At 55.1% G+C, this 13,065-nt stretch overlaps 2 protein-coding genes across 2 annotated transcripts; one reads left to right on the top strand and one right to left on the bottom strand.

Moving 5' to 3' along the window:
• Nucleotides 1–1,432: 1,432 nt before the first annotated feature.
• CAMK2N2 (calcium/calmodulin dependent protein kinase II inhibitor 2) lies at nt 1,433–3,762 on the top strand. Its single transcript, XM_039478710.2, has 2 exons — nt 1,433–1,866; nt 2,752–3,762. The coding sequence occupies exons 1-2, from the start codon at nt 1,698–1,700 to the stop codon at nt 2,820–2,822; spliced, it is 240 nt and encodes a 79-aa protein (XP_039334644.1). The 5' UTR covers nt 1,433–1,697; the 3' UTR covers nt 2,823–3,762.
• Nucleotides 3,763–3,813: 51 nt separating this feature from the next.
• On the bottom strand, nt 3,814–12,396 carry EEF1AKMT4 (EEF1A lysine methyltransferase 4). Its single transcript, XM_010337637.3, has 3 exons — nt 12,134–12,396; nt 5,202–5,485; nt 3,814–4,690 (listed from the first exon to the last, which is right to left on the bottom strand). Exons 1-3 carry the CDS (start codon nt 12,327–12,329, stop codon nt 4,403–4,405), a joined length of 768 nt encoding a protein of 255 aa, XP_010335939.1. The 5' UTR covers nt 12,330–12,396; the 3' UTR covers nt 3,814–4,402.
• Between the last annotated feature and the right edge of the window lie 669 nt (nt 12,397–13,065).

Below are 13,065 nucleotides of genomic sequence, written 5' to 3'. Positions count from 1 at the left end.
TGGCGAGGAAGTGTTGGAAGGAGACTTAACAACAAGGCAGGCTCACCGGCTGTGTGATATGGCCAGATGAAGGAAGGAGAGCGCGTCTGCCTGGGGTGTGGAATGCACCTACAGGGTGATCATTACCCTTATCCGTGCTGCCGTCACTGTCGCCGCATGTGAGACACCCCCTCCTCCCCAAGGCCAGCGATTGCGCCAGAGCTCCTGCGCGCTGGCAAGCAGGTGACGCCGCGGCGGACCGCCAGCCAGGGCGAGGGGTTGTGGGGGCGGGAGGCAAGGGGAGGAGAGGGCGTGTTCCCGTCGGTGAGGCGAGAACTCACTCGCGGTCCCCAGCCAGGAGGGCGGGGGGCACCCTCCTCCCTCCCGCACTCCCTTGGGGCACACACCGGCACTCTCCGCGTCCTCAGGTGCTCCAAGCTTCCCCGAGTCACCCGCAGCCAGGGCGCCCCCCGCGACGCCGCCATTCATTCCTCCTACACTGCGAGAGCAGCGCGGGCCTCCAGAGCCGGAGGAGCCACAGGGCACGGCGGGAGCTTCGAGTCCACATTTCGGCGCCAGCCGCCGGGCTAGGGCTGGCGGGGGGCGGGGTGGGGGTGTCTGCCCTGGTGCGTGCCGTGTCGGCCCAGTTACTATAGATCCCTTCTAGGAGAGACTGAAACACCCAGGTTCAGGAGACAGAGACACTGTGGTACATGGATACAGGAGCCAAGAACGGAGACAGATACAGAAAGGCAAAGACACTAAAGGGACAGGCGTAGACAAAGGCCACAACGCAGCGAAAGAGACACGGGGCACAGAGACAGAGATACAGACACTTGGCGATAGACTGACACATGCGAAGGCGCAGACGGAGACACGGGCGGGCAGTCGGAGACGTACAGACCCAGACGATCTACTTAAGACCAGCAGAGCAACTAGCACCAGAGCGCGCCAACGGCGAGGGCACCATCCACTGGCCCGAGCTCTTCCCGCGCTGTGGGTTAGTGCCTTCCCCACTCACCCTGTACCCAAGTCTCCTCCCGCCGCGTTTCCCGGGTCCCGCCTTTCCATTGCACGCCCTGCGGCCGCCTTCGCGCCCCAACGCTCCCCGCCAGCTTTTGCCCCCCTGTTCCCAGTCCCCCTGGCACGCCTCTCCCAGCCCATGGGTCAGACCCTCCCCCAAGCTCCTCCAGTACCGGGATCGACCCCACCCCCCTCCGGTACCGCCTCTCCCCGCGAGGTCCCGGCGGGGTTGGCTGGTACCATTCCCCAAGACCCACGTGCCGGCCATTCCCCGCCACAGTGCGGGAACCTCCGGCTACTGCTCCCTCAGCTCCTGGGGTAACCAGGCGCGCTCCTGCCCCCGGCCCCGCCTCTTTCCCCTGGCCAGTGCCCGCCCCGCCTCCACCGCGCCCCGCCCGCCGTGCTCTGCCGCAGTCGGGCGCTCATCGTCATTCCGCTCTCGCCGCCGCCGCCGCCGCCCCCGCCCCCCGCCCCCGCCCACGCCCGGTCCCCGCCACCGCCGCCGCCGCCTGCCCAGCGGCCCGGGAGGCGGAGGCGCGGGGGAGGAGGCCCCGCTTGGCTCCTCAGCCCCGGATGCTGCATGACTTCATCCTTCCGCCGGCTCCCCTGCTGAGCTAGGGCCGGTCCGGCAGCCAGCCCGCCGCCCGCGCCCCGCCGCAGTCCCGCTCCCGCCCCGCGCCCACCCCGCGCCCGCCATGTCCGAGATCCTGCCCTACAGCGAAGACAAGATGGGCCGCTTCGGCGCAGACCCCGAGGGCTCCGACCTCTCCTTCAGCTGCCGCCTGCAGGACACCAACTCCTTCTTCGCGGGCAATCAGGCCAAGCGACCCCCCAAGCTGGGCCAGATCGGCCGAGCCAAGCGAGGTACGCGGCCCTGGCCCGGAGTCGCCGCCTGACCCAGAAACCCTCCTCCGGGCGCCCCCCGGCTGCCGTTCCCCGCCGAGTGCCCGCAGCTCTTGCCGCAGACCAGCGCACCAGCCGCTCTCCGGCCCGGGCTAGAGGGGGGCGTCCCCGCTGCTGCAGTGTGTCCCCCTCTTCCCTTCTCCCGGGAACACGGTGCCCCGGATTCGATGCTCGCCACCTCTGGAAGCAGAGCCCTGGCACCCGGGCGAGGGGGAGGGGCCTATCGGGGCATTCGGGGCTGCTCGGAAGTGGGAACGCGGGGTAACGGGCTGATTCTTTGGGATCAGATACTGAGTCGGTGGACGCTACGGAGAACCTTCGGGTCGAGAGGGGCGTTTAACTGGAGAGGGCAGGAGGCCGGGGGCCAGCTTGTCTTGGTTGTTTGCATGGGGAGGGGGGCTCTGTTGGTGCCAGGAGGGGTGCCAGCGGCGAGAGGGCTCGGGTTGAGGAGGGGCTGGACTAGCTGCATACTCGGTGTGAACCCCACTTGAGGAGGGGGTTCTGCTTAAGTGTGGGTTGAAGAGGGGGTTCCATGAGGTTTCTGATCAGCTCAGAGGGAGGAAGGCTCAGATGGCAGGAGGGCTCGCACCGGGAGGGGGAATAGCTGGAGCCTTTGGACGAGGGGCGTTTCGCCATCGGGAGGGGAGGAGAAGGGGTCCGTGGGACAGAGGCTTGGCGGCGGGCTGGGTCTCCAGGAGAGTTCGGACGGGGAGGACACCGCGGCACAGGGTTCCGAGGGGCGTCGCTGGGCCATGGGCAGTAGCTGCGCGGGACGCTAGGACGCAGGGCTCATTCTCGCCGCCGCCCCCCGAGGCCGCGCGGCTGACGCGCTTTCTCCCTGCGCAGTGGTGATCGAGGATGACCGGATAGACGACGTGCTGAAGGGGATGGGGGAGAAGCCGCCGTCCGGAGTGTAGACGCGCCGGCTCGGGCGGCGGGCTCCGGGCCCAGCCTCGCAGCGGCCAGGAGCGCCGGCCGGCGATGCGGCTGCCGGCGCCCCCCGCCCCGGCCCAGGCGCCCGCGGGCGGGGGCTGCAGGGCCACGCCGCCGCCGCCGCCTGGCACTCTGGAGCTGTCCGCTTCAGCACCACGGCGGCCGCGGTAGCGGCGGCGCGGACCCGCCCGGAACCCGCCGCCGCGCTCATGCACTTTAAAACCTCGGGCCGCAGCCCCACCCCGCACACCGGAACGGACACGGAGACCCGCGGCCCCCAGCTCCCGGCCCGCCCCCTCCCGCACGGCTCCCCTGCCCCACCCCCTCCGGCCAGTCTGGTCTGCAGACCGGGCGGCCGCCCGTGTCGGACCTCGCGCGGCCAGGGATGTTTGGCTGCGTACTTGCATGAGCTTTCCACCCACCTGAGCCCAGTCCTCCGGGCCGTTCCTCACTCCCACCCCTGTCTGGCGTGACCCCAGCCTCAGCCTCTTTCTAAGGGACTTCCTCAGCACATTTGTATTTTTATATCCGACTCTTTGTTTACTGGCTCTGCTCATGGTTCCTGCCCTCCCCTCAGTCTCGGCCACGCTCTTCTGCGCCTGGCAGATAGGATGGGTGTTGAGGCTGGGGTGAGACAAGCCCCAACACGGTTACCAACCACACGGCCAGTCTGCCCAGGCCTGACCCCAGGAGGCTCTCTGGCAGACCCCTTCTCCCCAAGGTATCATCACCTTCCAAGGGCCCAGATACGATTTTACCTTGGACCCCTGTGTCTTGCCCCTGGGAACCCAAATGGGGACTGCTCTGCACCTTTGGATGACATCTGTGGCCCCGAAGATGTTCTTAACCCAGGGGTGCCCTTTGTAAATGTTCCTCCATCCTCACTGTATCAGGAGTGTGTGAATAAACACAGACCTCCCTGTGTGTGTGTGCGTGTGTGTGTGTATGTGTGTGTGTGGCCACTGCTTAGGTCTCAGGAGCCAGGCCAAAATGGGAGGGGGGCAGGTACTTGGGAATCTCAGATGCATGTTGCTGGTGAGGGATGGTTGCCAAGTAAGACAGGCAGACCAGCTTGGCCTGGGAACGTCATTATGATGTGGCCTCCTTGGGTGTAGATACAACCCAGGCGGGACTGGTCACCAGTGTTGGGGATGGAGCATAAAGCAATCTAGGTTCAAAGGCTGCAGTCTCCTGTGGACAAACTCAGGCTAGATGAGGATTAGCAACAGACTCCAGGATCTCCAGGCTGGCTGGTATGCAGAGGGGGTAGGCTGAGCTTTGCCCAGGGGATGCATCACTGGTGGTTTGGTGTGGTGGCAGAGAAGATTGGGGAACCCAGGAGAGATTTGAGGAACACAAGAAGAAGGAGGAAACCTGGGATCTTGGATCTAGTTGGAGCTGAGCTGTATTGGTTCATGTGGGTTCACTCCCACCCTCTCTCTTAGGCGTGAGGCCCCTGGGATGTAAGCACCTTGGACCCAACCCCAAGTCCTGAGTCAGGAATTCCAACTACCTGAGGAGCCCAGAGCAGAATGGCACAAGAGTGGAGAACTATGCTTCAGCCTCATAGCTGAATGGCACTAAGGAAGTCCTCATGATCTGAGTCCTGAAGGAAGCAGGGCGAGGTGGGAGGTCTGGGAGGCGAGAGGATTTGGGCCCCCAGGGCCAGCTGGGCCACACTGAGCTCCCCACCCTTGTGCATGAGGTAGAGATGGAAGTGGAAACCACTGCCATAAGTAGCATGCCTCAGGGACCAGCCGTAACAGGCCTGGGCATAGTGTCTGGTCCGAAAGTGTGGGGCAGCAGGGGTCATTGAGATGAACCGGCCTCCAGGGACCAGCACGCGGCTCACCTGCAAGGCAGACAGAGAAGCCCAGTGAGAAGTGGATCTTCAGGTTCTCAAAGGTCAGTACTGCTCCAGATGCCCTCCCAGCCCCACATCAGTAGCTCAGGCTTTCCATGGCAGAGTGAGCCACTTTCTCTGCCCCTGGCCATTCCTTGGGATTAGGGCTATATTCTATTCAGAGAGGGGGTACAGGAGTGTTATCAGGTGTAGGGAGCGTCACTTTCCTATAACTGCTCACCTTTGCAATCTCTGTCACCTGTCTGGAACCTGGCTGCTACCTCATCCCTGTGGCAACCCAGTAGCCACGCACCAGCCTTTGTGAGTCTGGCTATTCCAGCCCCCTCTATAATCTTGATCCAGCTTAACCCTTTCCTTCCTTTAGAGAGCCACACTCCTGAAGGGGACCCACTACTTGCTCCAAAACATGCTTCTCGATTCTGATTTCTTTCAGTCCCCTGAAACCTCGACCCCGCAGCCCCATCTCTTGATCTGCCTTCCTCTCTCGTTGCTCCCTCACCTCACTCAACACCTGGTCCACAGTGCGGACACCTTCAGAGGACACAGTCCAGGGATCACGTTCCCCAGCCAGCAGGGCATCCAGCGTGCCCTTCTCAAGCACCACGTCAAAAGAAGCACTGGGGAAATCCAGCTGCCTGGCGTCCATGGTCTCCCAGCGCAGCTGAGGCACGTGGGCATAGCGAGCCTGCATGGCAGCCACCACTACTGATGAGTAGTCCACACTGGTCACGTCAGGGAAGCCTCCGAGGAACAGCTCGTAGCTCAGGGCACTGTTCCCGCAACCTGGGTGGGAGGGGATGGGTGGCAAAAAAGCTACGTTAGCTTTGGTTCTCACCTCGCCCGAATCTCTATCCACTCTTGGCCCCATTTCCTCTCAGTCCAAACCCTGCAGTACTGAGAGGAGGTGTCGGAGTGCAGAAAAAGCACAAGCCTTGGAGTCTCACAGGCCTGGGTGCAAACCCTGGCTCTGTCACTCGCAGCTGTGTGGGCTGGGACAAGTCGTTTAAATACTAGAAACTTGGATTTTTTTTTTTTTTTTGAGACGGAGTCCCACTCGTTCGCCCAGGCTGGAGTGCAGTGGCGCAATCTCAGCTCACTGCAACCTCCGCCCCCCGGGTTCAAGCGATTCTCCTGCCTCAGCCTTCTGAGGAGCTGGGATTACAGGTGTCTGCCACCACAGCCAGCTAAAACTCGGATTTCCTATTCGGAAAAATAAAGATAACAATACCTAGGCCATATACAGGATGTGATGCATTAAACTTCAGAACGAAGAGTTGGAGAGTGGCTGAAGGAGCTCTAAAGTTAGGACTTCAAAGATCTGGGTTCTGATATTTCGAGTAACACAGCCATGGCAAATCATTCAACTCTTTGAGCCTCAGTTTTCTCAGATTCAAAATGGGAATAATATTGGTATCATTAGGACCTTAATATTATTAGTAGTATAATAATAATATAAATTAGTATTATCCTAATCCCCAACCTCTTAGAGAACCTTAGAAGCTATCAGCCCTGGAAAGGCTTCATGTTAGGGGTTATTCTCCTACTTTGTTTTCCAAGGCAGAATTAACAGGTAAAGGGGGAACTAGGCGAGGACACGCAGTGGAGCCGATTAATTCCTTGCAATTCTTTTCTTTTTCTTTCTTTCTTTTTCTTTTTCTTTTTTCTTTTTTTTTTTTTTTTTGAGACTGAGTAGTTTCGCTCTTGTTGCCCAGGCTAGAGTGCAGTGGTGCCATCTCAGTTCACTGCAACTTCCACCTCCTGGGTTCAAGCAATTCTCTGCCTCAGCCTCCCGAGTAGCTAGGATTACAGCCACCTGCCACCATGCCCAGCTACTTTTTGTATTTTTAGTAGAGATGGGGTTTCACCATGTTGGTCAGGCTGGTCTTGACCTCTGGTGATCAACTGCCTCAGCTTCCCAAAGTGCTAGAACTGCAGGCATGAGCCACCGCACCCGCCGCAATTCTTAACGTATGTACTGAGCACTACATATCAGGCTCTCCTGATGAATAAAAGTCTCTGCCCTTAAGGAACTCATGCGCCAGTAGGAAGAACAAAGGTGTAATCAGACAGTTGTCACAAAACATGAGTGTTTCAATAGGGACAGGCTGTGAGAGCACACAGGAGGGCTGGACCTCACCTCAGCCAAGAGTTTCTGGGGAGCTGACAACTAAGCAAAGTCTTAAAAAACAGAGTCTTGCCAACTTCCCAACACTCTGGTAGGAAGTGCCTGGGAAGAAGTCCCAAAGCGGGCAGGGTCAGGATGAGAAGGGATAGAGGTGAGAGGGGTGGATGTGGATCTACAGTCCAATGGGCGTGACTCCCTTAGAGGATCCAGTGGCCTCTTCCAGGTCCTCCTACGGCCAGTCCCAGCCTGAGAATGGGGCTGGGTGACAGCTCTTGACAGCCCTACATGGGATGGGGATCTTCAACTCTTGGGATTAGGTCTCCTTTAATCCTCATTTGCCTCCCTAAGAGGATCACAGGATCAGCAGTTGGGATAGCCTTAATCTATCAGGGTTTAGCACCTGGACAGTGTGCTCAGAGGCAGCTGGCTGCTTCCCAGCTGCCCCTTCCCATGTTCCTCTCCAAGCCCTAGGGCTCAAGGAGTGCTATCTTGCCTAGGAAAACCCAATACATGCTTCCCGAAGTTGAAGCCACAAAAAGCCCTGGCAGATACAGCATATGAGATGGGGGTAAGGGCTGGCAGATGCAGCATACGGGATGGGGGTAAGGGCTGGCAGATGCAGCATACGGGATGGGGGTAAGGGCTGGCAGATGCAGCATACGGGATGGGGGTAAGGGCTGGCAGATGCAGCATATGGGATGGGGGTAAGGGCTGGCAGATGCAGCATACGGGATGGGGTAAGGGCTGGCAGATACAGCATACGGGATGGGGGTAAGGGCTGGCAGATACAGCATACGGGATGGGGGTAAGGGCTGGCAGATGCAGCATACGGGATGGGGGTAAGGGCTGGCAGATGCAGCATACGGGATGGGGGTAAGGGCTGGCAGATACAGCAGACCCTGACTCAGTTCCAGGTGGAAATCCCACTGGGTTCACTGACCCACAATCCCTTCATGACCCCCACACCTGACCTCATATACCTGTAGAGTTCTGCCAAACTGTGGACAAATCCAGATTTCCTTCCTTTGTTCCCCTTAGTACAGGATGATATCTTCCAAAAGAACTTTACGAAAGATGAAGGGGAAATAAAGCTGGACGCAGTTATACTTACAAGCAGTGACCTCTGATTCTGTTGACCCAGAGAGTTGGGGCCAGAAATTAAGAAGGGGCTTGAGAAAGCCACTGCCTTCCAAAGTGGGGCCTGAGGGAAGTAGAGCCTTGGAGAAATGATCCATATCCTAGAATCCATCACATGAGGGTGTAGAGCTGTGTGGATCCAAACTCACCACCAAGAGACTGAAATATGAGTCAGAACGCCAACTTACTCATTTACAACAAGACATATAGCCATCATGGGCACTGGAGTTGAATCCCCTTTTCTCTTTACAGGAAATCTAAATTGGAAGTCAAATTAATTCCAAATTAATTTTTGATTACGATCAAAAGATTCCAAAGCATTGCTTAAGCACAGGAGTTCCAGAGGCTGCAGTGGGCCAAGATCACACCACTGTAGGGACAGGGACAGAGCAATACCCTGTCTCTAAAAAAGAAGGTTCCTACAGAGCATGAAGTCAAGCAAGCATAGAGAATCAGAGAAGTAAAATAACAGCAAAGTGGGGCCAGCCAGCCACATGCATTCATTTGCTTTGAGGATATTTTAGCCATAGGGATCAGACACGCACGTCCTCCAAGAGGGTACTCTGTTCTCTGAACAGTCCTGGATAAACTGCCTCTTTGATTCCCATTTTCATTAAAAATAATAATATCTAAAAATTGAACACCAGGTACTATGTTAAGCATTTATAAAAATTATTTCAGTTTACTTTCAGAGGAGGGCCATATAAAGAATACTATTGGCCAGGAGTGGTGGCTTATGCCTGTAAACCCAGCACGTTGGGAAGCTGAGGTGGGAAGATCACTTGATGTCAGAAGTTTAAGACCAGCCTGGCTAACATGGTGAAACCCCGTCTCTGCTAAAAATACAAAAATCAGCCAGGCGTGGTGGTGGACACCTGTGATCCCAGCTATTTACTTGGGAGGCTGAGGCAGGAGAATCCGCTTGAACCCAGGAGGTGGAGGTTGCAGTGAGCCAAGATCACACTACTGCACTCCAGCCTGGGCAGAAGAGCAAGACTCCGTCTCAAAACAAAACAACAAAACCAAACCAAACAAAAAAGATACCATTATTACCATTCCCATTTTCTAGATGGGAAAATTGAGGAAAGTGGATAAGAAACTTTCTCAAGGTCACATGGTCAGTGGAAGAGCCAGCATTTGGACCCAGGCCTCTATCACTCCAGAGCCAGGGCTCTTCAACCACGGTGTTCAACTGCCTCCCAGTTTTCAAGAGGCCTACTCGCCTTCAGTGGTGACATTCCATCGTTAGCTGTATCAATATGACCATTAGGCTATGATTCACAGTGTAGGCATTTTGCCAGTTTTAAGTTCTAAATGCCCCCTACACCCATCTGTGTGGTGTCACAAAGCACCCTTACTTTACCACTTACTTGCTGCATGACAGAGGTGGACATTGTCGGTGTTCTGACCAGAGGCTCTGGGAGTTTTTTTTTGTTTGTTTGTTTGTTTGTTTTTGAGACAGAGTCTCGCTCTGTCACCCAGGCTGGAGTACAGTGGCACGATCTCAGTTCACTGCAACCTCTGCCTCCTGGGTTCAAGCAATTATCCTGCCTCAGCCTCCCCAGTAGCTGGGATTACAGACGTGTGCCACCACGCCCAGCTAATTTTTGTGCTTTTAGTAGAGACGGGGTACCATGTTGGCCAGGCCGGTCTTGAACTCTGGACCTCTGGTGATCCACCCACCTCGGCCTCCCAAAGTGCTGGGATTATAGGCATGAACCACCGTGTCCGCCTTCATTCACTTTTATATTGTCTGTAGCTGCTTCTCCACTACAATGGCAGAACCGAGTCACTGTAAAGGAAACTGTGTCGCCTGCAAAGCCTAAAATATTTACTTGTTTGAGGATTTTCAAAAAAAGTTTATAGACTCCTAACTCAGAGTAAGTCTCTTAATATTTTAATATTTTTGACTTGGCTTAAGGAGTTGTCATGAGGGTTAGGTAAGTTAGAAAGGACCCAGCACATTCTCTGGCTCTTATCAGGCATTCAGCTTAAGTTTGTTGAGGTGGAATGTAACACAGATTATTCCCCAAGTTAGGAGTCCTGTTCTTACACCTTGGGGATTCTGCCTAGATATTCCCCTTTTGATTTTTAGACTTTTTGCCCATTTTATCCAGAAAAGGAGAGTTCTCAGTCAAGCAATTTTATTTTTAAAGGATCAGTTTGGTGAAAAACCAGTCAAGCAGATTTTAAGGCAGTGTTACTCTGCCCATCACCAGCATCAGAATCTGCTGTGAAGCTTGTTGAACATACAGATTGCTGAAACCTACATTAGACCATCCCTGGAATTAGAATCTCACAGTGCGGTCTAGCTCTTCAGGTAATTTTGATACACACTAAAGCTTGAAAAAAACAGATCTATGGTAAATCTATAAATAAATGCAATGATTTAAAATCACAGATTCAAGAAAGTGTTTACTTGTGGGGAGAAGAGATTTTGGGAGGACCACACAGAGAACCTTGAATATAATTTTCATTTTGCCAGGCATTGTTCTAGGTATCCTTTATGCTCATTTAATCATCTTGAAGCCTAATTAATAAATATGCTTGTTTTTAAGGTGGAGAAAATGGGAGCACAGAAATTCAAGTATTTTGTCCAGGATTACACAGCCAGCATAAGCCGAGCCAAGATTCCAACATAATTAGCTGCCTCCAAAGTTCAAGGTAGTTTTTTGTCTTGCTTTGTTTTGAGACAGGGTCTCACTCTGTCACCCAGGCTGGAGCCCAGTGGAGCCATCACGGCTCACTGCAGCCTGGACCTCCTGGGCTCAAATGATCCTCCTGCCTCAGCCTCCCGAGTAGCTGGGACTATAGGCACAGGCCACGATACCTAGTTAATTCTTATTTTTATTTTGAGACAGGGTCTCTGTCACTCAGGCTGGAGTGCAGTGGCGCAATCTTGGCTCATCGCAACCTCCACCTCCCAGGCTCAAGTGATCCTCCTGCCTCAGCCTCCCGAGTAGCTGGAATTACAGGTGCATGCCACCACATCCAGCTGATTTTTGTATTTTTAGTAGAGATGGGTTTTCACCAAGCTGGCCAAGCTGGTCTTGAACTCCTGACTTCAAATGGTCCACCTGCCTTGGTATCCCAAAGTGTTGGGACTACAAGCATGAGCCACTGCACCAGCCTAAATTTGCAGAGATGGGATCTCACTATGTTGCCCGGGCTGGTCTTGAGCTCCTGTGCTCAAGTGATCCTTCCACCTTGGCCTCCCAAAGTGCTGGGATTATGACTGTGAACCATAAGCCCAGCCCAGAGTCCAAGTTCTTAACCACTAAATTATACTTTCTTTCTATCCCTAGTAATGTTCTATTCCTCAAACTGAGTTGAAAAGACACACAGATTAGATTTGTTATTTGTCCCTTACATATATATTACATATACCTTTTATATTTATTCAAAACTTCACCTAAACAGACAAAGGCTTTTACAAAGAGCAAAGCAAAAACGACTACTGGAAGAAAAGCTGTTGCTCATTCAGACTTCACTAGTGCCTTCAAGGATGACAGTAGGAGAGAACCCCAAGAGGAAAGTGGAGCCCTAACTTTCCTCCAGCACGTCTTCCCTTTGGGGAAATCGCATCCCCCTGGGCAGCAATCTCCCCTCCACCTTTAGAGGGTGCTGTTCTCACGCTCACTTCACAGGAGGCAAAGGACCAAGTTTCAGATGGCGCTGAGAGTCAGACGATAACTTTCTCTAGGTGACTCCGGGTCCCAATGCCCGGGGGGCAGAAAGGAAAGCGCTGGGTATCATTCTCGAGGTGCCTGCGCGTGCCGCCTCCGACATGACCTCGCGGTCCCATTTCTAGAACTGCCTCTGAAGCTGCGAACAGGTTCATGACGTGTCCTAAGTTACACAAGTCAGCGCTGGGACTTGAACTAGGTCCTCTGAGCAAACCGGTCCCCAAGGCTGCCGGCCTCCCGAGGGTCTGGACAGGATCTTGGATACCCCTCACGCTCAAACCCTGAGGGACCGAAACCGACAACCTCTTACTCCTGTTTGCCTTGACTAAATACAGCCGGGACTCTGAAGGAGCTGGATCTCGCATCCCGACTCGGGCGTCCTCTAAGAGGGGTAGATAGGCGGGAGAAAAGCGGACCTGGCCAGGCTCACGCGGCGCAGGTTCTGCCAGCTCCACCTGGCGGGGCCGCGCCGGGATTACCCACCTAGCACAAGGATACGGTCTTCGGCCCGCAGCTCCGGCTCTAGGAGGGCACGGAAGGAGGAGAAGTCCCCGAACCAATCGTAGGGGGCAGAATCGGCCGCGCCTTGGTAGCGCTGATCCCAGTACTGGACGTCTCGGTACCCGCAGTTCCGCTCGGGTAACTTGGGCTGCGCCCTACCTGCCTCCGGAGAGGCCATGCTCTCAGCCGCGGGGCCGCCAGAGCCGCCGGTACGTCAGCCAATCCGGAAGGCAGGATGCAGAAGGCGGGGCCGTGGTGTCTCCGCCCACCATCTGCAGTTGCTCAACACAAACACGTGGAACTTCCGTCCTTTCCTAAGCGCTCTTGGAAGAATCCTCCGGCTGGGAAAACCGTTGTCCAGCCCCTGAATCCTCCGGCTGTACTGCCCACTCATTTCCTAGGTCCACACTCATGGTGTCAGACTCACGTGGGCTTATCACTGCGTTCTCTCATATTTTCAATTTGAATGACTTGTATTAAGAAGTCCGAAATTAATGAAAGTTTCTTTTTTTCTCCCAAGCCAATTTTGAGTATCTGGAAGGCTCTAAGGGGAGGGAGGAGGGGAGCGAACAGGGACTTTGCCTTTCTGGAGAGACAGCGTGAACACCGATGTTCCCAACACAGGCGAAGTAGAATGCTGGCTGGAGGGGTTCGAGGTAGGTAGGCAGGAATGTTGCTTTTCTGGACATTCTTCCTACATTAGCGCCTGTGTACCCAGGGCTGGGTATAAACTAAGAAGACTGTCCCTCCTCCTATGGAGGAGCGTGGAGTGCATCAGAGGAGATAAATGTGGAAAGGTACATTTTAGTGGAATAAATGAAGCCTGGCTACTCGGCTCCGCGCTTAGCCTGGTGGAACGCCCGGCGTGGATAGCGGAACCTAAGTGTGGAAGGTTCGAGTTTCCGGGGGTGGTG

Source organism: Saimiri boliviensis, chromosome 8, assembly GCF_048565385.1.
Source record: "Saimiri boliviensis isolate mSaiBol1 chromosome 8, mSaiBol1.pri, whole genome shotgun sequence".
In the NCBI taxonomy this organism is placed as follows: domain Eukaryota; kingdom Metazoa; phylum Chordata; class Mammalia; order Primates; family Cebidae; genus Saimiri; species Saimiri boliviensis.
The sequence above is the reverse complement of the archived record's forward strand: the minus strand, read 5'-3'. Positions and strand labels throughout refer to the sequence as shown.